General features: G+C 43.7%; 1 protein-coding gene across 4 annotated transcripts in view; it reads left to right on the top strand.

Annotated features, from left to right (window-relative positions):
* Positions 1–18,139, top strand: part of PDZD2 (PDZ domain containing 2) — a 204,188-nt gene extending 186,049 nt beyond the window's left edge. For all 4 annotated transcript variants that reach the window (XM_063422309.1, XM_063422311.1, XM_063422308.1 and 1 more), the window contains 6 exons: positions 270–3,858; positions 4,484–4,601; positions 7,632–7,733; positions 10,271–10,541; positions 12,432–12,566; positions 13,922–18,139. In XM_063422309.1, the coding sequence (XP_063278379.1) occupies positions 270–3,858; positions 4,484–4,601; positions 7,632–7,733; positions 10,271–10,541; positions 12,432–12,566; positions 13,922–14,088 (4,382 nt within the window). In that variant the 3' untranslated portion in view covers positions 14,089–18,139. The remainder of the gene's footprint in view (positions 1–269; positions 3,859–4,483; positions 4,602–7,631; positions 7,734–10,270; positions 10,542–12,431; positions 12,567–13,921) is intronic.
* The last annotated feature ends 4,715 nt before the right edge of the window (positions 18,140–22,854 follow it).

The following is a 22,854-nucleotide window of genomic DNA, read 5'->3' as shown; positions in this document are numbered from 1 at the left end:
CTGCAATTTCAAAGATGAGAGTTAAACAGATCATAACTACTCACCTTGGATAAGTGGATTGCTCCCTTCTGTGCGCTACTCAAATACACATGGTTATGATTAATTCGAGTTGTTGTAAACATCATTACAGAAGAGAGGTAGTGCAGATCAAAATGAAAACATGTCGTCTATGTGGGTGTCTATTTTTGTAATAAAACCTGGTGTTTTCTATAACACTTCTTATATTTGACAGGATTTTGCCTCTTTTGTTTTTTTCAATCATGATGCAGCTGTCAGCAGATTTACAAACCTCATCCTGTCTCCTGGGGTAGACACTCAAAATCAGGCCAATGTCAACAGCATCCTCGCAACGGAGGAAGAACAGAGTTCTGGGAAGCGAGAAAAAGCAGGTCTGCAGGCTGCTGTGGGCGGCTGCGCGGCGGAGAGAGCAACACTGCCGCCTGATGCCGCCAGCAGAGACATGCACAGGGGCACCTCGAGGGGCACCCGTGACGAGGACTGCACGGCCATCCCCGTCACTGACATCGATGACCTGCTCAACCAGATGGGTCCTCCCGAGAGCAGGGCCTCGCGCACCCCGACGCGCGCAGAGAGCCCCCTCCGAGACGAGTACACCACCATGTGCTGCTGCGGCACTGACGAAGGCTGCCCCGACTCCGAGCCACAAGCACCCAAGGAGGAGCTGCTGGAGAAAACTGTGAATTGTGGAGCTAATGCACAAGGGGTGTTGGGGCTGTCTGTGTTGGACTCCATCAACACAGGCAAACTTTTTACTGTGAATAAAAACTCTTTAAATAACTATTCTAGGAATTTTAGCAGTTTAAATGAGGACGAATTGCCTGCAGCAAACTCCCTGGAAGGTAAGAGAAGTGACCCGTTTCCAAAGTCAATGTATGGGGCTGCGGAGGATTCTCACTCGGACACAGAGTCTCTCACAGAAGCCTTGGACAGTGGTAGCGAGGTGTTGCTTGGGCAGTGTGTTGCTGCTAATACCTCTGCCGGCTGTACGGTGACAGAGTCAGATGAGGAGCAAATTGAGATTTGTTGCATGAATGATGAGCTGCAGAAGCCCGCACAGGAGCAGCATCTCACCTCTGGAACAAGTCCATCCTCACTGTCCCAGCTGCACCCTTGCAGTGGCAAAGTTTTGCAGAATGAGGGCTGTGCAATGTGTGGGTCACTGGAGACGAGCATCAAGAAACTAGATTTGGCAGATAGTGGTGGGCCCACTTCATGTCTTTCACAGTGTCCAAATGTGTCCTCTGCATCCTTGTGTTCTCCCTCCTCAGTTCTTCTGCCAGAAGAAGACATCCTAAAGAATTCAGTCAGTATCCCTGAAGTTTACTCTCTCTGTAACAATGGTGCCTTACGTACAGAAGAACAGATGGATTTGGGGAACAGTAATGAAAATAAGAAATGCTGTGAATCCATTGACAAAAAAGGGTCTCTGCACTGCAAAAAGACAGGCTTTTGCTTTGCTAGAAATGTCAATGACTTGGAGAACAGCTTGTTTGAGAAAGAAGGATGTTGTGATGAGCAGAGATCCAAATCTGAAAGTAAAATGGCAGTTGATGACTGTAATCATGCTGCTAATTATTGGTTGCTGAAGAAAGAAGCCAATAGTTTGTCCACCTTGTCTAAAACAGACAGTAATCATGTGAATGCATCATTAACAAGAGGAATATCACTCAGGTCACCCTTTCCCACTAGATCTAAAGATCCAAAGGCTAATGTAACTAATGAATTGCCAGGAAAAAATGAGAAAATTAACTCTGTGACTTCAGGAAGGACTTCAAATGGAAAAGTCCAAAGCTCAGGCACAAATCACTGCAAAGGAGCTGCAGTACCGCACAGCCCATCCTCACAGAAAAAGTCCTGCCAGGAGTCTAAAGCAATTGCACAAAAAAGTATAATGGACACCCTTTTAAATAATCAGAAATCTAAAGCAGGACCAAAGCTAAAAGGGTTCACCATCAAAAGCAAAGCAAAGGCAAATTCAGATTCTTGTGGCATTACTCCTACCAAAGTCAATGGGGCTGACCAGAAAAGGGCTTCTCTTTCTCCACAACTGTCCCCCAAACTCCTGGGAAAGAAAACACCATTGTCCCGTAATTCACCTACAAACTCAGATCCTGGAAAGAGCATTTCAGCAGCCTCAAAGACTCTGAAAACAGAGCTAGAAAATAAACCATCTCTGGTAATTTCTGAAGATTCACTTCTGCCTGTCCTAAATGGCAGCAGCAGTCCAACCACAAGTGGTGAAATGAAATGTGGCTGTGGGGAGCTGTCATGGGGAAAGCCAAAAGAGAAGGAAGTTTCCATGCAGGCTGTGGTGTGTCAGGGTAAGGGTGCCAAGGTTGATGATTTCAGAGCCAGAGATAGTCAGTCCGTAGTCACTTCACCTCCTCAGGGGATGCCAAAAGCTGAATATGTGAAAGGGAGGACTGAGAACCCTGGAAGAGACCCGAGCACAATCAAAAGCATCTATAATGCAGATGACCTTAGGCAATTAGATCTGCAAAATGTAGGAACGTCTGCTGGAGCCTGCTGTTCTTCATTGGGGTCCCCCTCCGTTCAGCAGGAGCAGCTGGAAGGGCAGGAGATCCAACGCACTTTCATTGAGGTGAAGCTTTCCTCCTCATCATCCCCTTCCACCTCCTCCTCTGCCTCATCCTCACCCGCATCGTTTTTGCGGCTGCCGTTGCTGGAGAGAACAGAAGAGGTGAACGCAGAAGTGCCTCGAGTGACTGAGGAGGTTGGGACCATGCAGTATTTCTCAAGAGGAGATACTGCTGGAGACAGACGTCTATGTGGCTTGTCGAAACCTGTCATGAGGACCTACTCAATGCCATCCCAGTTATCAGGTCACTTGAGGGAGGACTGCCATGTTGCAGAGATTCACCCTGTGCAAGGACCCCAGCGCCAAACTGCAGAGGAGAAATACCCACAGGCAGCACCAGGGATGTTAAAGATGGTTCACCTGAATCTGCCTAACAGCCAGAGTGGAAAGGAGCAGGCAGACACCTTCAAAAGTGCCCAGAAGGTCCATGACACGTCCCCCTCAGCCAGTGACATCAGCTACCCCACTGGTGATAAATTGAGAAGCTTCAGGCGTAATTACTATTACTATGAGCTGAACTGGCCACATGAGCCAATTTCATCCTTCTCTGTCAAACAGAGGATCAAATCCTTTGAAAACCTGGCAAATTTTGACCGGCCCACTGTGAAGGCCATTGATATATGCTCAGCTGCAAGGTTGCCCCTTGCCAGGAGGTCATGTGGTGGATTGGCTACCACATCCAGCTCTGCTGAGACACCGTGGGCACTGCGGCGCAGCTTGAGCTCCTATGGTGGCAGCCCCAGCCCAGCCAACACCATGGCCAAGTCTCTCCTTGGCACAGAGCCCGTGTGTGTGACCGAGGGTGGCAAAGGGGACGGAAAGCCCCAGAGGAGAGAGGAGGATGGTGCTGGGGCAGACATGGCTGCCTTCTCCACCTCAGCCTCACAGGTGCGCCGCAGCCGGGGCCTGGGGCGGCTGTCACTGTCCCGTTCCAGGCTGCGGGAGCTGAGAGCCCTCAGTATGCCTGACTTGGACAAGCTGTGTGGAGAAGGCTTCTTGGAGTCCCCACAGCCCACCTGCTTCAAGACAGAGCTGGAAATCACGCCCCACAGAGCCCTTGGCACACCTGCCCAGAGTGGGGCAGCTCCACCAGCCCGCTGCAGCCCCGTGGAGCTGGGTGCAATGGGACTGGGAGCCTGCACTCCCCGGGACAGCAGCTCAGGGACACCGGGTTCTGCCTCGGATGATGACATGCCCCGTGGCAGCTCTCTGGATGGGGGAAACAGCTGGTCTATCAGGTTAGTGTCAGCTTTGCTATTTTATCCCTACCGATGGCAAAGCTTCCACTGTGCCGTAGGTCTGTCCCAAAGCACGTTTCAGCTGTGGCCCCAGCCTGCTGTCCTCTCACAGTCTGAGGGTGCCATTCATGACCTTGATGCCTTGGAGCTGCCATGGTGCTGTGTCTTGGCTTCAGTACAGGATTAGATATTTTATCCTGGAATAGCTGGGCTCCTTTTCTGTGGCCCCTCTAGCTGGTTTTGGTCAGTTTTTTGGCCATGTTACAGCACAGCAGTAATGGTGGAGAGGAGGCTGCACAGCACTGGCTGCCAGCACAGCCTGTAGTGACAAACGAGCTTGTTGTCCTGCCAGAAGCAGTCTTCAGATGTAGTTGTCTCCTGCTAATGTCTGTTGCTAAAATCATTAGGGAAAGATGAGGGGAACAGAACAGGGACTGACTTTGAGAGTTATTCTTAAATAATCTTCTCTGTACCTTACTCTTTTCCCAGCATACACCATTTCTTACAAGTTTTCAAGATTCCTTCTTTGTCATTTATCCTAATACAGCCTACACTGTATACGTGAAATGTATCTCTACAAAGTAGGGAAATACAGAGCTTTTCTGTCTTTTTATGTTTATTTTAGCTTGGATCAGCTGCTCATCTCAAGCCTGGACCAGCAAAAACTGCAATCTGTTTTGTCAGTGGTAGTACCAAAATGTGATGTTGCCGCTATGCTCCAAGAAGTCAAAGCACAAGTAAAGGTAAAAGCCACAAGATAAAACTGGCTTATTGGTGGATTTTTGAGGGTTTTCTTAAGGGTACATAAAAGCTTTTCCAAACTGTTTCAGGGCTCCTCCAGTAGTAGTAGTCACGGGACAGGCTATTACTATGAACTGCAGTTGATGTTAATTTTACTAATGCTGGTTTTTAAATGCCTGCTATAAACTTGTGATAATTTTGAATGGCTTTTTGTATAAGGAAGTTCAAAAGCAGTTGTGAGTCACAATAAATAGACCTATTTTAAGTGGAAAAGTATTCCTCCAACTGGGCTCCCCAGTTACTGCACATCAGAGCTGTCCACCAGCCATCTGGGTCAGACTCAGTTTCCCCACCATGCAGAGGAAACTCTGCTCCTCTTTGTGCCTGGTGCTTTTTGCTAGAAGCTGCAATCACAGTAAGTGAATTTATTTTGTTCAAAGCTGAACTTGAACTTGAATGCAGCTGTTGAAGGGTTTATAAGAGATTCCTGTGACCTTTTTGTTCTCTGCTGTGGAAACTGGTTGTTGCATCAAGATGACTTGCTTCATTATCTAGGTGTTTGAAGAAGGCTTCCAAAGTGAAATGCCAGCCAGAACATTACTTCCCTACTTTCAGTATTTCTGTTTGTGGGATACATCCACATCCTTTTTAAATCAGAACAGAAGTTGATAAAATAATGACAGTGCTGGAAGGGAAACTGCCATCTGGTCTGCATAACTGCTGGCTGAGCTGCATCTAGAGTGTTCTCGAGTTTTGTTCACAATGATCGCAATTTCAAACATAGGCTGGGGGGAAAAGGACCTCCCCAAAATATTCAGCTTTATCTCCTTCCAGGGGACAGCATAGCTAAAGCATGCAAGTCTCAAAAGCTTGGTGAGCCAAGAGGGCTAGCTGATTTACTGATAAAATTAGGATTGGATTGCACAACTGGACAGAGGTAATTAAGTGTTCTCTAAAGTATTTTGTCGTCTTGGAGAGATTATTTTTTTATGCCACTTTTCAAAGCCTGAGAGTTCAAATATTTATAAAGCTGGATGCTTTTGGAATGCACTCCTTGTCTGCATAGTTTCTTATCCATATTTAAGCCCAGTGTGGCACATACTCTGGAAAATTTTATGCTATTCAAATGGTGGATTTTGAATGTACAATAGAATAGTTCTTCATAGTTATCCAGTTGTTGAAAAATGAGATGGGCTGCTTGATTTGGACTGAGAGCTTCCCTGGGAAGAGTTTGTCACCATCCTCTGCTCTAAACGGTGCTGAATTTACTGCTAGCATTTAATAAATGCTACTAATATTAATTTTAAAATGGGCACTTTATTTAGGTCTCTGCGACTGGTATCTTTGACTAACAGTCTAATCACAGGTGATCACTGGACACCTTGTGTGTCCTTTGTGTGTCCAAGTAAAGCAGTAAGCATCCACAGCTGGGTCTCTGCCCAGTATTATGTGTGCTGGCAAGAAGCAGCTTTGAGGGCTGGGGAGGGAGGGACTGCACCTTGGGAATGGGAAGCCAGTGTCCAGACTGTGTTGTTGACTGGCCCAATGCATATGATCCTTGGATAACTCTTTCAAGAGCTGAACTTCTGACTTTTTTTCCTTCCTTCACCAGTATAAGCAAATGAGATATTGAGGGCTGGAAAGAGTCTGATCTCTTGAAGAAAAAGAGTTGCTATAGTACTTAACAGTCAAATGTATGTGTATGTTTCCATTACTTGGAAAGGGGCTAGCCTAGTTACTTAACTGATTTTATTATTTCTAGCCAGACATTAAGCTGTTCTCACTTTAGTACAGGTGAGCTAGGTCTTAGCATTTACAAAACACTTTGGACAAAGATGTTCTGCCCTCACTGCTCCTCTCTCCTTGAAGGTGTGATGGATCAGTAATGTGGAGCAGGGTGATATCAGTTTCTGACATTGCCTCTGTATATTGCAGGGATGCCTCCAGTATCTAGGAAATCTTCAATAGACCCTATTTGGCAAAGACACGTGCAGTGAGACCAAGAATTTGACTGTTGTTTCACCACAAAATTTGATAATCTGTGGCTCCCTGTGCCATCTGAAGCAAAAGACAAATGCTGAGTTGATATGCTGAGTTTAGTGAACTGAATTTATCACTTAACGCTACCTAGATTAAGATACTGATTTCTAATGATTTGCTGTTACTTTTAGTATTGGCAATTTCTTGAAATAACTGGTGTTAGATGGGATCCTGGGGAAAAGCTGAGAAACCTGCATTCTATTCCCCACATCTCAGACTCTGCCCCAGATAGGTACTATGTGCCTGCTCCACCAAATTCCTTTGTACAGGTCCCCTTACACCAAAAAATGTGGTCTCTGTGACCACATCAGACTTGTTGGATGCAAACCTGCACCAATCCTTTTCCTGTGCAGGATGCTCCCATTTCTACAACAGCACAGCTTAGGCTTGCTTAGCCCACTAATAGGCTCCTTACTTTCATCTCCCAAGTGAAACAGGTTTTTCTGCTGTCCCATCTGACCTTCCCAAGCTTCAGTAACGTAGCCACTGCCCCTGGCAGGATTGTCCAGCCCAGCTGAAAAGAGGCTGATGCAACTGCCCTGCATTACATCTATGTTACTCTTTTGAGGAATAAGAAATTGGATAACAAAACCGTTAGTAATTCCCTGAAGAGTACAGTGCTTGGTCCAGAAAGGTGTATGGGAATATCGAATTTTGATTGCAAAATATTGAACAATGGAAAACTGACTACAGCCTGTAAAAATTAGGCTGCCCGATGTTATTGCCATTTCACTATCCTAATCTGGACTTTGTTTGCTAGCCTTGAACTGAAGAAACTTTTCTTGTCACTTGAGTTCTCCTAGATGGCTGCTTTATTGTGTAACATGAAGCGAAATGCAGTTAATACCCCAGTTTTAATTCCTTGAGTTGCCTCTTTTCACCTGCCATAATCTGTGGGTACTGGAGATTTGTCATTTATATGGGTACTTGGTCTTGATGTTTGGTTTTGTGTTTCTTCTTCCCCTTCCTGTGCACCTCCATTTTTCTGCTAGAGCAAAGAAGACACGTTCTTTGTAGTCTTGCACAAAGAAGAAGGAGCTGGCCTGGGATTTAGTGTTGCTGGAGGAATAGACTTGGAACAGAAATCAGTCACAGTAAGTGATGGCTGCAAGTCATTTTTCTACAAAGCTCACTTTAAAGTAGGCTGGTGATTAGATCAAGTGCTCGTTTATCAAGACTCACTGCAAGTCATTCACAGTGTCTCTCAAAAGCAGCAGCTTACCATCTGCTACTAAAATCAGAATGTCTGGGAAATGTAATTTTTATTATTGGAGATGGATAACAATTATGCTTTCAGGCTTTAAAAACCTGTTATTGGATGGGATGGGCTAGATCTAAATCCTGTGCATGTAAATAAATCCCGCATGCAGCTGCAGTGCACAGCCTTTTAGGGGAGACTTTCATTTCTAGCCCTTGAAAGGAAGCTCTGTGCAGGAAAGTTTTTGAAGAATTTTTCAGTTCCCAAGACTGATTGTTGCAGACCTCAGCAAACTTTATGGATTTCACATCACAAGTTTGTTTTGAGTTAGTAGGACCTGTGGGTGGTCAGTAAATGAGGGTTGTTGTCTGGTTAGGTTAAGTCTTAAGTAGCATTTCAAACCAAAGATGGTGTCCTAATGATAGTGGAGGGTTAAAAATTGTATAAGTTAACTGCAGGTAGTTAAGGGGGGGAAGGTAGAAGACGCACAATCTGAACTTTACGCAGTCTAGCTTTGGAACAAACATCAGCTTCTGCAACCCGCTTCATACTTTTGTTTTAATTGAGCCAAGTGTGACTCCAGCCCAGGAGGTAATTGAGAAGCATTGCTTTAACCAAATCAAGTATAACCCAGGGTAAAGCGTAGGTATGATTTAAGATAGTAACTAAGAAATGGGATAACCAGTGTCTAGGGGTGGAGGTTAGTTAACATATGTATAATTTGAAACTATAAAAATCACAAATAACTCTGTATTCTTGGGCACAAGATTTGTGCACTGTATGCCCCTGTGTCCCGCGCGCTCAAATAAAGAACCGCATATGATGGCCTTCGTGTGGTTATATGTTTTCCTACACTAGCACTATTAAGATACTGCTCTATGTGAAGTGACTGTTCAAAAACAGATCAGTAAGACAGAACAATCTAAGAAAACTGGTGTCCTGTGTGATGATTTCTTTTACACAAAATATGCATTTAAATTCTGCCCTGAAAGAGATAGATCCATTAAACGCTAAGGTTAGAAGAAGAGTATGTCCCCAGTGAGTTCCTGACAGAGTTCCTTACCTAGAGACTGTGACTCTACCTAAAAAAAAAGATCTTGAGCTCTCTCAAACTGAGGAACTGTTGATATGCTTTTCCTGAATTTTGTTAGCCATGAAACCAAAGGAATGTCAGTTCCAGCTCTTTCCTGATGCTTTTTGTTCAGAGAGTGTAAAGGGATCTTATTAATGTTCTTGACCTACTGGGATTCTGGGTTCCAGCTAGGTTTAGTGTTGCCACTGAATGCTGACCTGCTTAGATGGGCTGTTACAGCCACACTTGGGTGTAGAGATGGAAATGCCTAGTGAGCTTCATGGTACTGAGGAGGTGAGCAACTGAGGGAAGGTAGCAGATGTTTTGGACATGACCCCTACATTCCACTTGCATTTGCATGCCTGCATCTGTTATTAAGGCTGTTATTCCAGCTTTGAATGCCTGCTTAGATTGGCTGGAAATTTATTTCATTGGATCTGTGGGTTGTAGCAGGTGTCGATCTCAGCATGGCCCTACACTAGGATGGAACAGGAGCCAGAAGGCTTTTGAAGCCTCGATGCTGGTCTGGGTATCAGGATAAATTCCTAAAGCTAATGCCATGCAGAGTTGTGTCCACAGATTTGCTGCTTTGAGCATTTGCTTGTCAGACCTAGTACTGTCTCCAGGGGAAACCATATTCTGGCTGCTAAAACTGGAGTGCGAAATAGGCAAGTCCTTAAATACTGGGTCTTGAGCCTTTTAGTCAGTTCCTTTTTGTAAATGACACACATCTAAACTTGCTGGAAGTTTTCTCAGAGTTTAATCCACCCTGAATAGAGTATCTTTTTCTCTAAAAAAATGCATTTTAAGCTGCTAAGTCATCCCTTTCCATCTATTTGCATGATATTTGATCAGCCAAATTGAGGCAAACAATTAAATACTTGTACAGCTGCAGTAAGTCAGAGCCTTTCAGTGCACAGATGTTTAGAAATGTGCATTTGAAAACAGCACAGGATGCATGTCCCAGTCAGTGGGAACTGGGGGTGTGGGTGTTGTACACCACAGTGTTCTTGGTGGTTGCTGTGGCATGGACGTGGATTTAACCTCTGTGTCACTTGAAATATGTTAATTGTCGTCCTTTGAGGTGTTCAGTGAGAGCGTAAGTGATCTGTGATACTACATTCCCGAGCTGGTTTTGGTTATCTTTGTCTTAGAAATGACATCTTTTTTCTCTGAATTCCCCCATTCCCAAATGGAGCTGTGTCTAGTCACTTTGAGGGTGATCACCCGAGCAAATGCTGTGTGCTTGATATCCAGGCAGTGGCTTCAAATTTTGGTGGAGTGTCCCTGTTCAGCTTGGCCTGTAGAAAGCTATGTGTGGTCATGAGGTTAAAACATCCTTGTTAAAACCTTTCTTGTAGGTCCACAGAGTGTTTTCAAAGGGAGTAGCATCTCAAGAAGGGACTATCCATCGAGGAGATCTTGTTCTGTCAATCAATGGCAAATCTCTGGCAAGCTCAGTCCATGGGGATGTCCTGAATACTCTTCATCACGCAAGGCTGTACAAATATGCAATCATTGTCATCCAGAAGGAAAAAGACAAAACAAGCAATTTCTCCAGACTCGAGATATCAGCTACTGGCAGAAAATGTGTGGGGTCTGGAGAGGATGTTTCCATGGAAATAGGAACAGGTATGATCTTTGTCCAAGAACAGTTGGAAGGATTCCTTTGCAAAGCAGACTGAAGGGAAAAATGTCCATGTGTTTTAGATTACAAGTGTCTGTGCCTTATGTGATTGAAGGGAGAAAATGAAATTACCTTTAAATTTTATTTGTTCTCTTTGGAACCCAACTACAGTTTGGGGTTTGGTTGTTTGGGTTTTTTAAATTATTTTTACTAGGCACAAACTTAGAAGACCTAATTTAGGGCTGGATCCAATTTCTACTTAGATAAGTGGTTCCGCATATTCTTCCAATTTTAAGTAATAACTAGTCAATGCAAGAAAGAAAACAACCAGAAATAATTCTAAAAAAAATTTAAAAGCTCAAAGAAGACCCTATGCCCTGCAGTTTATTAAGCATAGGGACTGAGCTTCTTCTTTGTAAAAGCAGATTTCATACTGTTTCTACTAGAAACATAGAAAAAGTTACTTTTTTATTGCAGTGAATGAAAGTAAGCCTATTGAAGTCAGCCATCCCATAGGAAAGTAGGGACAAATGGTTTAAGTGGAAATTTATTAGTGGAATATTAGTTGTTTGGGATATTACTGTTTGGGAACAAGACAGCATTTTGGTGTAAAGGCTGCACCTGCCGTGTTAGGAAGAGATCTCTGAAATATTTTTTGAGATTTAAGACCCAAACCCCTTCAGCAGCATTCTGGATGATGCTGCTTGGGAGCAGGGGGTGACCAGGGGCTTCCTCTGCCCTCCAGGGCAACACCAGGCTGAGCTCAAAACCTGGGATAAGGAACTGCCACTCAATTATTTTTAATCTGTTGCCTGTAATCACTGCTGTTCTCACGGGGATTTTTTTTCTGTAGCAGTTTCTTTTGTTTTATGCTTAAACTGGGTTTTATGACACGACTTTGTAACACAGCATAAAAAAAAAAAAAAAGCACTCTGTTAATTAATGGATCAGCCTTTCTGGAATTGCTCCCATGGATATAATCTATGTAATTACTTCAGAATCCCTCTCTGCCCTAACTCCCTACATCCTGCACCCTGACAAATGCAGAATATCTGCTGGGTCCAGGCACTAGGGGGCAACATTATCTCGTAAACAAAATGATGTTGGGTTATTCAGAACATCTTTCCACCCTTCCAGGCAAAGGACATCTCCAGATGTTTTAGATAACATTTAAAGTTGTCTAAGATAACAGTAGCAGTAATTTGTGATAACACAGACTGCATAATTATTACATTCACTCAAGGCAAAGAAGATCCTGTTTTCCAAAACTGTAGATTTATTTCCTCCTAAGCAAAATCATGTTTTAAGTCAGCTACAGCAATATTGCACTTCAGAAATATCTGCAGTGTAGGAGGCACGGTACAACTACAGTTAGTTATAATTAAATACATAGAAATGAGACCAGAAACAATTTTTCACCCTAGTTAGTGATTACAGATTTTTGCTTAAGAGAATGGAACATGTTTGCTTAATGAAACATTTCATTCATTCCTGTTACTTAAAAAGATGTTGTTCACTGAATAAGCAAAGGCAGCAAATGAGAGAAAAAGAAATGCTCTCCATCCCAATTTTTGTAATTTTTCAGTTATTTTGTTGATGATTAGAGTATTTGCTAAATTTGCTAGCTATAAGTTTGCCCAAAAAATTATGTCTTGGCAAGTTTTTGTTGGACATGTAAAATTAGCATGTCCCTGTGTATAAATGCATTTTATACTGTCATCCGTTCACAGCTACAGTAGAATACATTCACTTCTGAGAAACTTGGTGGCATGTCCTAGTCTGAGTAACTGAACTCTGAATTGTCCTGTCACTGCAGCAAAAGCAAAAACCAACCAAACACAATGTGCAATTTACTGTTATTTGCATAACAAGATGCTGTGTATGTTCAATTGCAGATCCAAACCTGGACATGAATGATGTCATCTGCATTGAATTATTGAAAACCTCTGCTGGTTTGGGATTCAGTCTTGATGGTGGAAAAGCTTCCATTGCTGGAGATAAGCCCTTGCTTGTAAAAAGGATATTTAAAGGTACTACATGCATGCAGTGGATGCTATCCCAGTTTTCCTTTTGTCTGTGCATTGTACAGACATTTCAGTTACTGTACTCAGCATTTTTTTTAACCAAAGGTGGGTTTTGTGGCTCTCATTTATTACCACTTACTAGGCCAAAGTGGTCGTTAAAAGAAAAAACCCTCCTGGGAATGGCCGGGGATCACATCTGCTAGTAGATGTGGAACAATCTGCTTTACTAAGTATGGGTCTGTCCACTAGTGCAGACATTAGACTACAGCAGCAATCATCTGTATAGTGGTTGGAGACATTCATGCCTTATCTAGTTCTCTTTTCTAAGAAATGCATAGTGCATATAATCAGTGTGGTACTGAAGCACCACCCTGCATTATGCCCAACTATGAACTTTACCATATTTTTTGTCTTTTTTTTAATTTTTAAATGTTAGTGTTATAGCTTCTGCTAAGATTATGGGATCTCTGTATTCAAAAACTGCCAGTCTTGGGTGCTTTGTTTATCAGCAGATAGCTAAACTTATATGAACCATACATAGAAAGAAAACAAGTCCCAGAACTATGCTGTGACTTTCATATTTCACATGTCAGTTTGGTGAAAAATAAGGCCCTTTCTGAAGGCAGCTGAAACTCTTGATGAAACTACATATGCACAGCATTTTTACAAAATTACTTTTCAGTGATTTATTCCCTGGTCAAGGTAAAAAGTCAAACAGATATGTACTGAATTGCATATCAGTTCATGTGTGTGTGCGTGCGTGCATGTGGTACCTGCTTCTTAGGGTAAAAGGCATGTTTATGTTTTGAGCTCATTCATTTACATCCTTACATGCAGTTCTTTTCCCCTCCCTGTGATGGCTCATGTTAGTTTAACTATCATTACAGAAAACATACTTTCATCAGCAGTGAAGGGTGTGCCTCTCTCTAGAAGCTTTCTGTGAATGGTGTTTGTCCAGAGTTTGCTATCAGTGTTTGATGTGTTCATCCCAGGTTTTACATTCTGCTGCATTATCTGTTTATTACCCTGTTAAAACTGAGAAGGTACCACCACCTGTGCCACATACAACCTTGAGGGATATTTTATCAACCAGGTTTTCTTACAGCTACAGTATATTCAGTATATATGTTGTTTCCTTCAAAATAGACATCTTTTCTAAGAACAAGGGTTTATCTTAGTTAAAATAAATTTTCTGTGAGATGCAGCATATGGTATCTTGCTAGAACTGAGATGAACATAAGTGACTTGTATTGAAATTGTTAGGGTTGGAAAAAATGGTTTATTTCATCCCAGTGGAAAGCAGATTTTTGTGGGCTCACTTCTTTTTCTTGTAACGCTGACTTTCCCCCCTTTGCTTCTAGGTGGTGCTGCGGAGCAATCTGGAAACATAGAAACTGGAGATGAAATTCTTGCTGTTAGTGGGAAGTCATTAATTGGGCTCATGCATTACGATGCCTGGAACATCATTAAATCTGTGCCAGAGGGGCCTGTTCAATTGCTAATCAGAAAACACAGAACTGCAGTATGATGGAAGCACTACATCTAATCACACTTGCTAAGACAAACTATTCAAAACTGTCTAAAAGCTGTCTTTGTTTATAAAGCCACACAGAAGTGTCTTAATGCTTTACAGACAGGTGCTAAGAGCCTTGGAGAACCATTGAGCAAGTGTGTGATGAGCTTCAAAAATCTCACCTAATGATATGGGATGAAGGAAGACAAAAGTTAGAGACAATTTTGTATTATGTGGCGGTTTTATTGGAACTTCAAGACCTCTCCTGGGTTTGATTTAAAGTATTTTGACTGAGATAAATAACACTGTGCCTGTCCCTGATATTTTTAGTATCTGCAGAGTGTTGGTAGTAGAACTTGTTGGTTGCCATCCTGTTGACAAGGGTGGGTTTTAGACTGTACTATATCACTTAGCTGTAATAAGACTTTAGGACACTTCCTTAGAATCTGGTCCTTTTTGTTGTTGTAATAAGAGAATGTCTGGAACAATCTCACTTTATTCTTCTAAGTGCAGTTTTGCTAAAAGTGCATGACAAAAGAGTATAATTTTGCACAACTTGTATGCCTAACATACAAGCATTTTATTGCAAAGCTGAAAAATCCTCTTAAAACTAATGAACTAACTCAGCATCCACCACAAGTGAATCTATTTCTAGGTGCAACTAGTATCTGAAAGCACTTGGCGTTAATGTGGTAAAAATCTGTAAGAAAATAAGGTCCAAATAATAGGTGATTGCCCACCAAGGTGTATACTGAGTTGTTAGTTGTGATTAAAATGGGGGCGATAAAAAATTAAGGTCTGAATTTTCAAATTTAGGCTTCTAATGTTAGGCACCTTTAAAATATATATATTTTTAAAAGGGGGATAATTTCAAGTGCTGAGCACTTACAGATCCCACAGACTTCAGTGACTGCTAAGGACGTCTGCAAATTGGGCTGCTTTTATTTGTCTTCAAGAGGTTTAAGGCTGCCCAGCTTGATAGACTCAAGCTGAAAAGTGGTGATCTAAAAATGGGGATTATAACAGATTAAATCTGAGCTGGCCATATTTGTGGTGGCTTTTAATTGGTCTTCTTTGTTTTCTCCTGTCCAGTATTTATTTTTGCTTGTGTGAGAGTGGGTTGAGGATGTATGTGGATGATGCAACTACACCCAACTGCATCAGGATTGGGCTAATACTGAGGGTTCTGGGTGGTGAAAATGAAAACTGTTTGTGTAGATGGGAAAAACCATGGTGTTGGGTACCAGCAAAAGAGAAAGGATTGCAATGCCACAGGAGTTTAGTTTGGATTTTCTCACCTCTACTCACAGAAGAGGTATCAGTAGCGGGCCATGCTGCTTAGTCTGCTGTGCTGGGAGGAGAGTGTATGGGTGCAAGAGATTAGACTCTGTTATTTCTCTTCCTACATCTGGGATAGCTTAACAACATAAAATACATACAGGAGGCAATGGGCCAGTGTCCTTATCAGCTGAGAACAAGTTGTTTGTTCCACGGTGCTCAGGTTGTTCATCACATTAGGCTGGAGACTGCTTGCAGCCAACATGCCCAGGGTAAAGAGCTCTCAACCTGGAACCAGTCCAAATCTGAAGTGCTGCCTCTGTTTCCAGTGAGCCAAGACGCTGCGTAGCTGTTACAAAAAGGTCTGGGCTTGTCACTTGGCCGTTCACCAAGATCATACTGTAGTTCAGTTTATTTACATTTATTCAGCAGTGCTTGAAGCAATTGCTTCCAGGTTAGTGGAGCACTCGCTTGGCTTCATCTCCATGACAGCTTCATTAGATTGCAGCTCATGATGAGCAGAAGAAAGTTCTGCAAGGCAACCTGACCTGAGACAAGATGAATAGAAAAGCTGTGCAATGTTTACCTAAAAATGAATAAATAGGTTTCATTCTTTCTCAGTGACGTATCAGCATGTGAATCCAGGGAGAGATGCAACTTTTGGTTACAGGAAAGGCAATACTGTACGTAGTCCTACAGCTCCTTTGCCTGCAGGATTTCTGCTGACACTAATTCAGGTTCAGTGCTGTGAAATGACTGTGGAGTTGGGTCCCCTGTGAACCCAAAGCTCAGCCATTCTGTCGGGACTGGTCTGCCTCTGGTCACCTCCATGGTGAGAGAGGCCTCAGGAGGATGCAGCTTTTAGGGCTGGAGGCCCACACTGAGATTCCAGGCCTGTGATGGGATAGAAGAGGTTACCCCTGCATATTTGCTGAAAAAACAGGGCAATAATAATTAGGCAATGACAACTGAATGGTGAGGCCTTGTTCAGGAATGACCAAAATCCGGCTGTAATAGAGTGTAAAATAGATACATAAAATGCATGTGGAATTTAATGCAGCGTAGTGAATGCATACCTGTATACGTATAATACGTGCAAGTGCAGTACTGACTTTTTGCTACTTTAATGTGGTAAATCACAGTTGTGTTTTAGGAAATGGCATTTTTTTCAGTCCACAGTCTAGAATTCCAGAAGTTCCATCGCAGGGAGGCATATGTCTCTCTCACTCCTAAACTAGTGTGAGCTCAAAGGTAAAGTCTTCATTTTGTAAATTAAAGTTAATTTGAGGTGTCTTAAGATGATACGTGGTGGATATTTTAAGATGCTTATTTGCAGGTACTGTTCGTTGTGAGTGATTTAGAAGGCTTTCTTTTCAGTAATCAGATACTGTTCAGTATTTTATTTTACATGCACGTAGATAAGTGTTGGCTGAGTAACAGCAAGCAGAAATGGGGATTTTTGTGTGTGATTCAGTAGTGGCTATAATTTAAAGGATAGGTTTAATGTTTTAAATCTGATAATAGTTACTATGGATAGAAAGATAACACTTCTCTACTAACATTAGAGCAAGCAAAAGAATTGTATTTAACCCTGATTTTTTCTGTTCCTAAAAATATCTTTTTTTTTCTTTTCCTTGTGAAAGACCAACATCTTCCCTGATGCTGGTATGATTACAGTAGCATTTCCTGACATCTCTCTTGGGGTGACATTCCCTGAAAAAGCTCCAGGATTTGTGCAGTATGGGCGTCTGCCTTATTACAGACAAGATGGGTAGACCAAGCAGATGTAGTAAACTTTTGTTTACACACCTGGCAAAGTAAATGTTATTTTTCTGAGAGCCTGGTTGCACTGAAATGATGGAGGACGTTGCATTAGTCCATCAGTATTCAGTAGGATCATGACCTTTTTTGGCCTTGCTGTTTGCATATCAGTCCCCATGGTGATTTCTCCACCCTGCTGGAGTGTTGGCCAAACTCTAGGAGAGCAGCAACTTGGCAGCTGCATCCTAGAAGACCAAAAAAATCAGGATGAAATTATGCACTTCTTCACCAGGGAGCTGAAGGCGTTCCAGACAAGGGGAGTTTGCTCCTAGATGGAGAAGATTTAGGGCTTTGGTGCATCCAGGCCTGAGGCAGCTGAAGGTGCACATCATGGATATGAGAGCAGTGAGATGATACCATTGCATATTCTGCAACCTTTTGTACCTGGAAGCTGTTTCTAGCTTCTGTGGGGACTGCATCTGTATTGAAAATTCTGAGATTAGGGAGGGAAAAACACTTGATCATTTTCTCACTAAAAATAATCATAGAAGGACAGATAAGTATTAAGAAACTGTTAAGTGATTCATATTTCCTAATGACCCTCACTTAAAATTAACCCTGGTAAATGTTCTGCAGTGGTTCTTGTCAAATTCTGAAGGAAGTATTCCCAGATGGGAATGTTTACCTGTTTCTATGTTTAGGTTATGTAAATGTACAAGTGAAAATATTGATGAAGAGTAGACTAGCTCATGAAAAAAAATGGGGATCCCACTGTAGGTAGATTTTGTGTGTTAGTCTGATACACTTATTGTATGATATTGTATATTTACACTTTTATTTATATAAATAAAACTTCTTTTAATGAAAACTGTTTAATATGCCTTGTATATTATAAAAAAGTCAGTGCAATAACATGAAACAGATTGTACATTTTTTGATTTTTGTCTCTTCTATGTCAATCTGTATTGCCATAAACTGTTTTGCTTGGGTTTTTTAGTGATTTTGAAAATAAATGGTATCCTTAGTACTCCTCCAGATATTTAATTCTGTTATGCCAGAGTCTGTCTGGTCCACAGTTGGGACTGGCATCACAGGGACAAGGATGTCAGGGAGAGCAGTCAAAGGCTTCATGTAAATGCTGTCCAGGTGTGCATCTAAGTTAGAACTAAGCTAGAACTAAAATAGTGCCCTCCTAAAAAATGCCATTCAGCATGAAGAGAACTCAGGCATTTAAGAATTGGTATGAGGTGTTTTATAAAACCTGCTTCAGTATCTTGGTTTTTCCTGTCCCTGTTTTAGGAAAATGAGGAGTTTTCATCAAAGCAGCAGTCCTTGAAGCATGCTGGCTATCAGCTGTACCTCCTGCCCAGTCCCTGGGCTGTAAGGGAATGGATTGTCTGTGTAGAGAATGATTTCATGCAGCTAGGCCTAACCTGGTATTTGTTCTAGTTTCACACCTACTCTGGGGATAAAATTCCCATCAAAGCCACAGTGAGCTGGTTGAACAGGCTGGGCTGGAGCCTCTCTGTGGGTGGAGTGGAGCTGAAGTGGAGCTCGTTGTGGAAGGTGGAGACCACAGCCTCCAAACTGGGGAGGTTTGCAATCAAGTGGACCTCTCTTTTAGACACAGGTCACTTCTCAGTCAGTGCACAGTAGGCCAAAGCAAGCCTTCCTTGTGGAAAGGTGAGCCAGCCCAGAAAGCTCTCCTCAGCCACTCTGATGTGTGGAATGCCAGAGGTGCCCAAAATCGTGCACTGCCTGGCAGCACACGTCAGCTGATCACTTTGGGGAAGGCTGAGCTGGAGGAAGGGCCTGGTGAGCTGGAGTGTTCATATCCACACTACAGGCTCGTGTGCATTGCTCTCTGTTTGTCTGCTGGGTTGGGCATTTGCAGCAGCACTCCCACATGGCACTGGGAGTCCTGACCTTTTCCTTGGTGTACCTGTGGCACTCACCTACATCTTGTGCCAGGACTGGCAAGCCTCACGATTTCCTCCTGTGCACAGTGCTGCCTGAAGGGGCCCTGTGGGGTTTTGTGCAAGGGGAAGGAAGGCATTTGCTCTCCTGTGCCAGAGGTGCAGAGGGCATTTCCCTCTTCCCTAGGTTTGTGCCCCAGAAGCCGCTGTGTTTGCTTTCGGTTTCCTCCTCTGGGTTGCCACACTGTGAGAGTGCAAGCGAGCAAGTACCTCGTGAGGAGGGATAAGCCCACAGCTTTTGCTGACTCATCCTGTGGGAAAGGCTAGTGTGGCTGGCTCCCAGTCTGCCCTCTAGGCACGTGGACTCTTTCCTGGGCTGAAGGGGAAGAGGAGGAGTTTTGTGGTATACCAGTTTTCCATTTGCCCAGGGACCCTTTTTTGCCCATCCCTCTCTCTTGCACACAGCCATGATGATGAGGGATGCTGCAGAGTTTATACAGTGAGACTGTGCAAGGCATAAAACCAGCAGAGTGGGAAGGAGATGCATGGGAAGCTGTGGGATGGTGTGTGCAGTCCTCTCTCAAGCTTGGTCAGCACATTTGTCCGCACCTGGAGCCTGGCTTCTCCTCCAGGGTGGCATAGGGAAAAGGAAGATATTTTCAGTCATGATTTCCTCTGCCATTCCACTCCCCTTTGTTGTCATCAGTGCTGGGCCAGCCCAGCTCCTCTCCTCTCTTTCACTGCTTTCCCCATATCCATCTTCCTGTCTATCCGGATTTCTCCAACACGTGGCCTGAGCTGGGGTTAGCAGGGCTCAAACCTCCAAGCAGCCTGGCTCTTGTAAAATTAGTCTTGTATATCTTTAATTGAAATCTTAATTACCTCAGTCAGTAGCTAAGTAAAGAGGAATACAAAAGCAAGAAGACACAATGAACTTACCTGTAAATGGATTAGTACACTTGACTTCATTTATCCACCAAGACGTGTGAAGCACTAGAAAATTTTTACTTCTCTCAGTTGTGAAAGCCTCAGGGCATGGGCAAATGAGGAACTTGAAATGTGATTCTACCTAAAAAGTTCCATTTCATTTCTCATTTTTTTACGGCTTTGCTGCTCTCCTGTTCCCTGTTGGCATCACTGAATGCTATCTGAGTAGGGTCTGTGATTCTGGTGTGTCTGTTCCTTCATCTGTTTCCAGGAATGCACCAAAAGTGCCACGTTCCCACATCTGACTAGAGGCTAATGGTCACTGTCCCCAAGCAGGGATGCCATGAAGGAGAGCTCCTGGGGAGACGGTTCCCACAGGCAGCCCTGGAGTTGATGGCTGGCCAGGAGCAGGGCAGGGGGTGTCTGGGTATGACACCCGTGAACACAAGGCAGCACGTCACTGCAGTGACAAGAGGAAGTAAAACCTTCCCAGACTGCGGCCCTGGGCTGCATTTCCTCGTGCCCGTGGCCACACCGGGTCAGCCACAGAGCCAGCCATGGCTGTACAGATGGCATGTCCACCCTGCTGCCTCCATGCTGCCAGTCCCTGGCCCATGCCTTGCCTGGTGCTGGGACATTTTTGGTCCAGCATTTTGGTGCTTGATTTTTTTTTTTCCTTTCTATGCAATAGTGTGTTGCATAACTACTTTTGCAGCATCTTCTTCGTGTGTCCAGTAGCCTCATACTGATAGATGCCTGGGGAGTGAATGATCTGCATTATCCAAGACTGATTTCCTAGCACTTCTGATAAATGAGGTGTTTCTTCTTGTCAGGAGCATGGCTGAAACCAGACCGTCTCCGTCATCCAGTAAAAGCCCATTTTGGATTCTGCTTATAGGGAAAGCCAGTCATGACTGCCTCTTTCATGTAGTTCTGTTTATTAAAGCACTTGACCCAGCTAAAAGACAAATTAATAATGGTTACAATAATTGATTGCCTTTTAAAAAACCCTCACTTTTAATGATCATGTGAAAGAACATTTGATGCAAATAAACATCGTTCCCTAAAACAAGGAGTTGCCCTTCCATCCCATAGAGTGTAAAGCTGCAACTAGAAAGGTATTTTGTGTCAGTCAGAGTATTTTCTGAAGTTAATCAATATTAAATGCAGAATTTCCTGCCTTTCCACTGATGGTTCCATATGTGCTGGCCTCACCCCTCTGTGCAGCTGAATCAGTCTGATATCACTGCACTGAGCAAACAAGTTACCTGGTGCTGAAATTCCTTGGATTTTTCCCCACATACCGGAGCCATTTCCTTGATGTGCTGTGGTGGTGCTGGGGAATATCCAGTGTCCAGCTGCTCTTGTCAAAAATTGCCTCCCTAATTCCTGATCCCGAGCAGGGCAGACATGACTGTGGCCTTCTGCCTTTGTTGTGGCTTTGTCACATTCCTGTCGGGAGCCCAAAGGGGGAGGTGGAAGCAGAATGCTGCCTTTAATTTCTGCCATGCAGTAGGGGACTGTGATCCCAGCTGGGACCCAGGAGCTGAGGAAGGAAGTGCCAGCATCCTATTACTTGCCTTATTCAGGGGTGCTGCTGAAAGTAATTGGTTTTTCTGAGATTTGCAAGCTGGCCTGTCTACTACAAAAAGGTTCCTTGCCCCTTCAAGTGATGACCATGTCATGGAGGAGCTGAGCCTATGAGTCTCGTGGTACACCCCCCATCCTTTCATGGGGACAAGGGAATGACTCCAAAGCCACTAAAGATGAAATGGCTGGAGATGGAATGCCTGGAACTGTTTTATTTGTGGTCACTGCCGTTTCATGGGCAATCTCCTGTTGTTGAAGGAGTGACACCAACCTCCACACTTTCAGAGGGCTGGTGAGAATTGCATTGCAAAGAGCCCATGCGTGAGAAGGCAGGGCAGTCTTGGTGTGGCCCGTTTATTACGCGGGCCAGACAATGTCCTGACGCACTTGGGTGAGGACCCTTGTTTACAGCTGTAACAGTTTTTGGGGCTATTGCTCACTGATAGTCCCACCACCAGACAGTCACCTGCTTCAGGGGAAACCGTCCCAGACTGCAAGGCAGCGCATCATATCCCCAGCTCCTCCTGTCCAGCCTCCTTACGCCTGCATGTGCATGGGTGCACATCATGGCCTCACACCCTCTTGTGTTAATGGGAGGAAAGTGATAAAACTTAGTCCTATCCACAAGTGCGTACTAAAAATAGTGAACAGCGTATGAGACATTGTTTTTCAGCTGATTTATAAAAAAATGTCCCATGAGGGGAAGAGGAAGTATCTCCTTGTCTGGCACTTTGTTTGGGAAATACCACTTGTGCATCCAATCTCGGGTGTGAAGGCATGAGCTGGCCAAGGGGGCCAGGCTGGTTTTCACCTATGGGACAATGGTGCAAACACGATCCAGGGCTGCACTTGTCCACCCAGATGCTTTGGCAAACGGAGAGCATTCTAGGGTGGCAACTCTGTCAGTTTGCTTCGCCAGGTGAGTTTGTTTTGGTTTTTTGATATCAGATGCTTGTGGGTGAGTCAAGGGCATTCCGATTGCAATGCCATGGCCTAGTGATAGGAATTTTTTTTCACCTGCCCTTTAGAGAGGAGCAGGTCACAAGCATCATGCTAGGTACGTGACTGGACACTACTCTGGAGAGCTGGAGAGGGGCCAGACTCCAGTGGGAAGCAGGTGAGGGTGTCTGAATGTTTTCACAAGTCAAATGAGTCACACAAGTATGACTTGCTGGTGAAGCTTTTCAAAACCAGATCTCTATGCAGCACCTATGGTAGCACTTTTCACTAGTGTGATGGGCCTTCTCAGGACCACTTCACTGATGACCTCTGAAGTAAAAATCTTCCAGGCTTCTGCTGGTGACTATGT

Source organism: Prinia subflava, chromosome Z, assembly GCF_021018805.1.
Source record: "Prinia subflava isolate CZ2003 ecotype Zambia chromosome Z, Cam_Psub_1.2, whole genome shotgun sequence".
In the NCBI taxonomy this organism is placed as follows: domain Eukaryota; kingdom Metazoa; phylum Chordata; class Aves; order Passeriformes; family Cisticolidae; genus Prinia; species Prinia subflava.
This window is presented reverse-complemented; position numbering and strand designations above follow the sequence as displayed.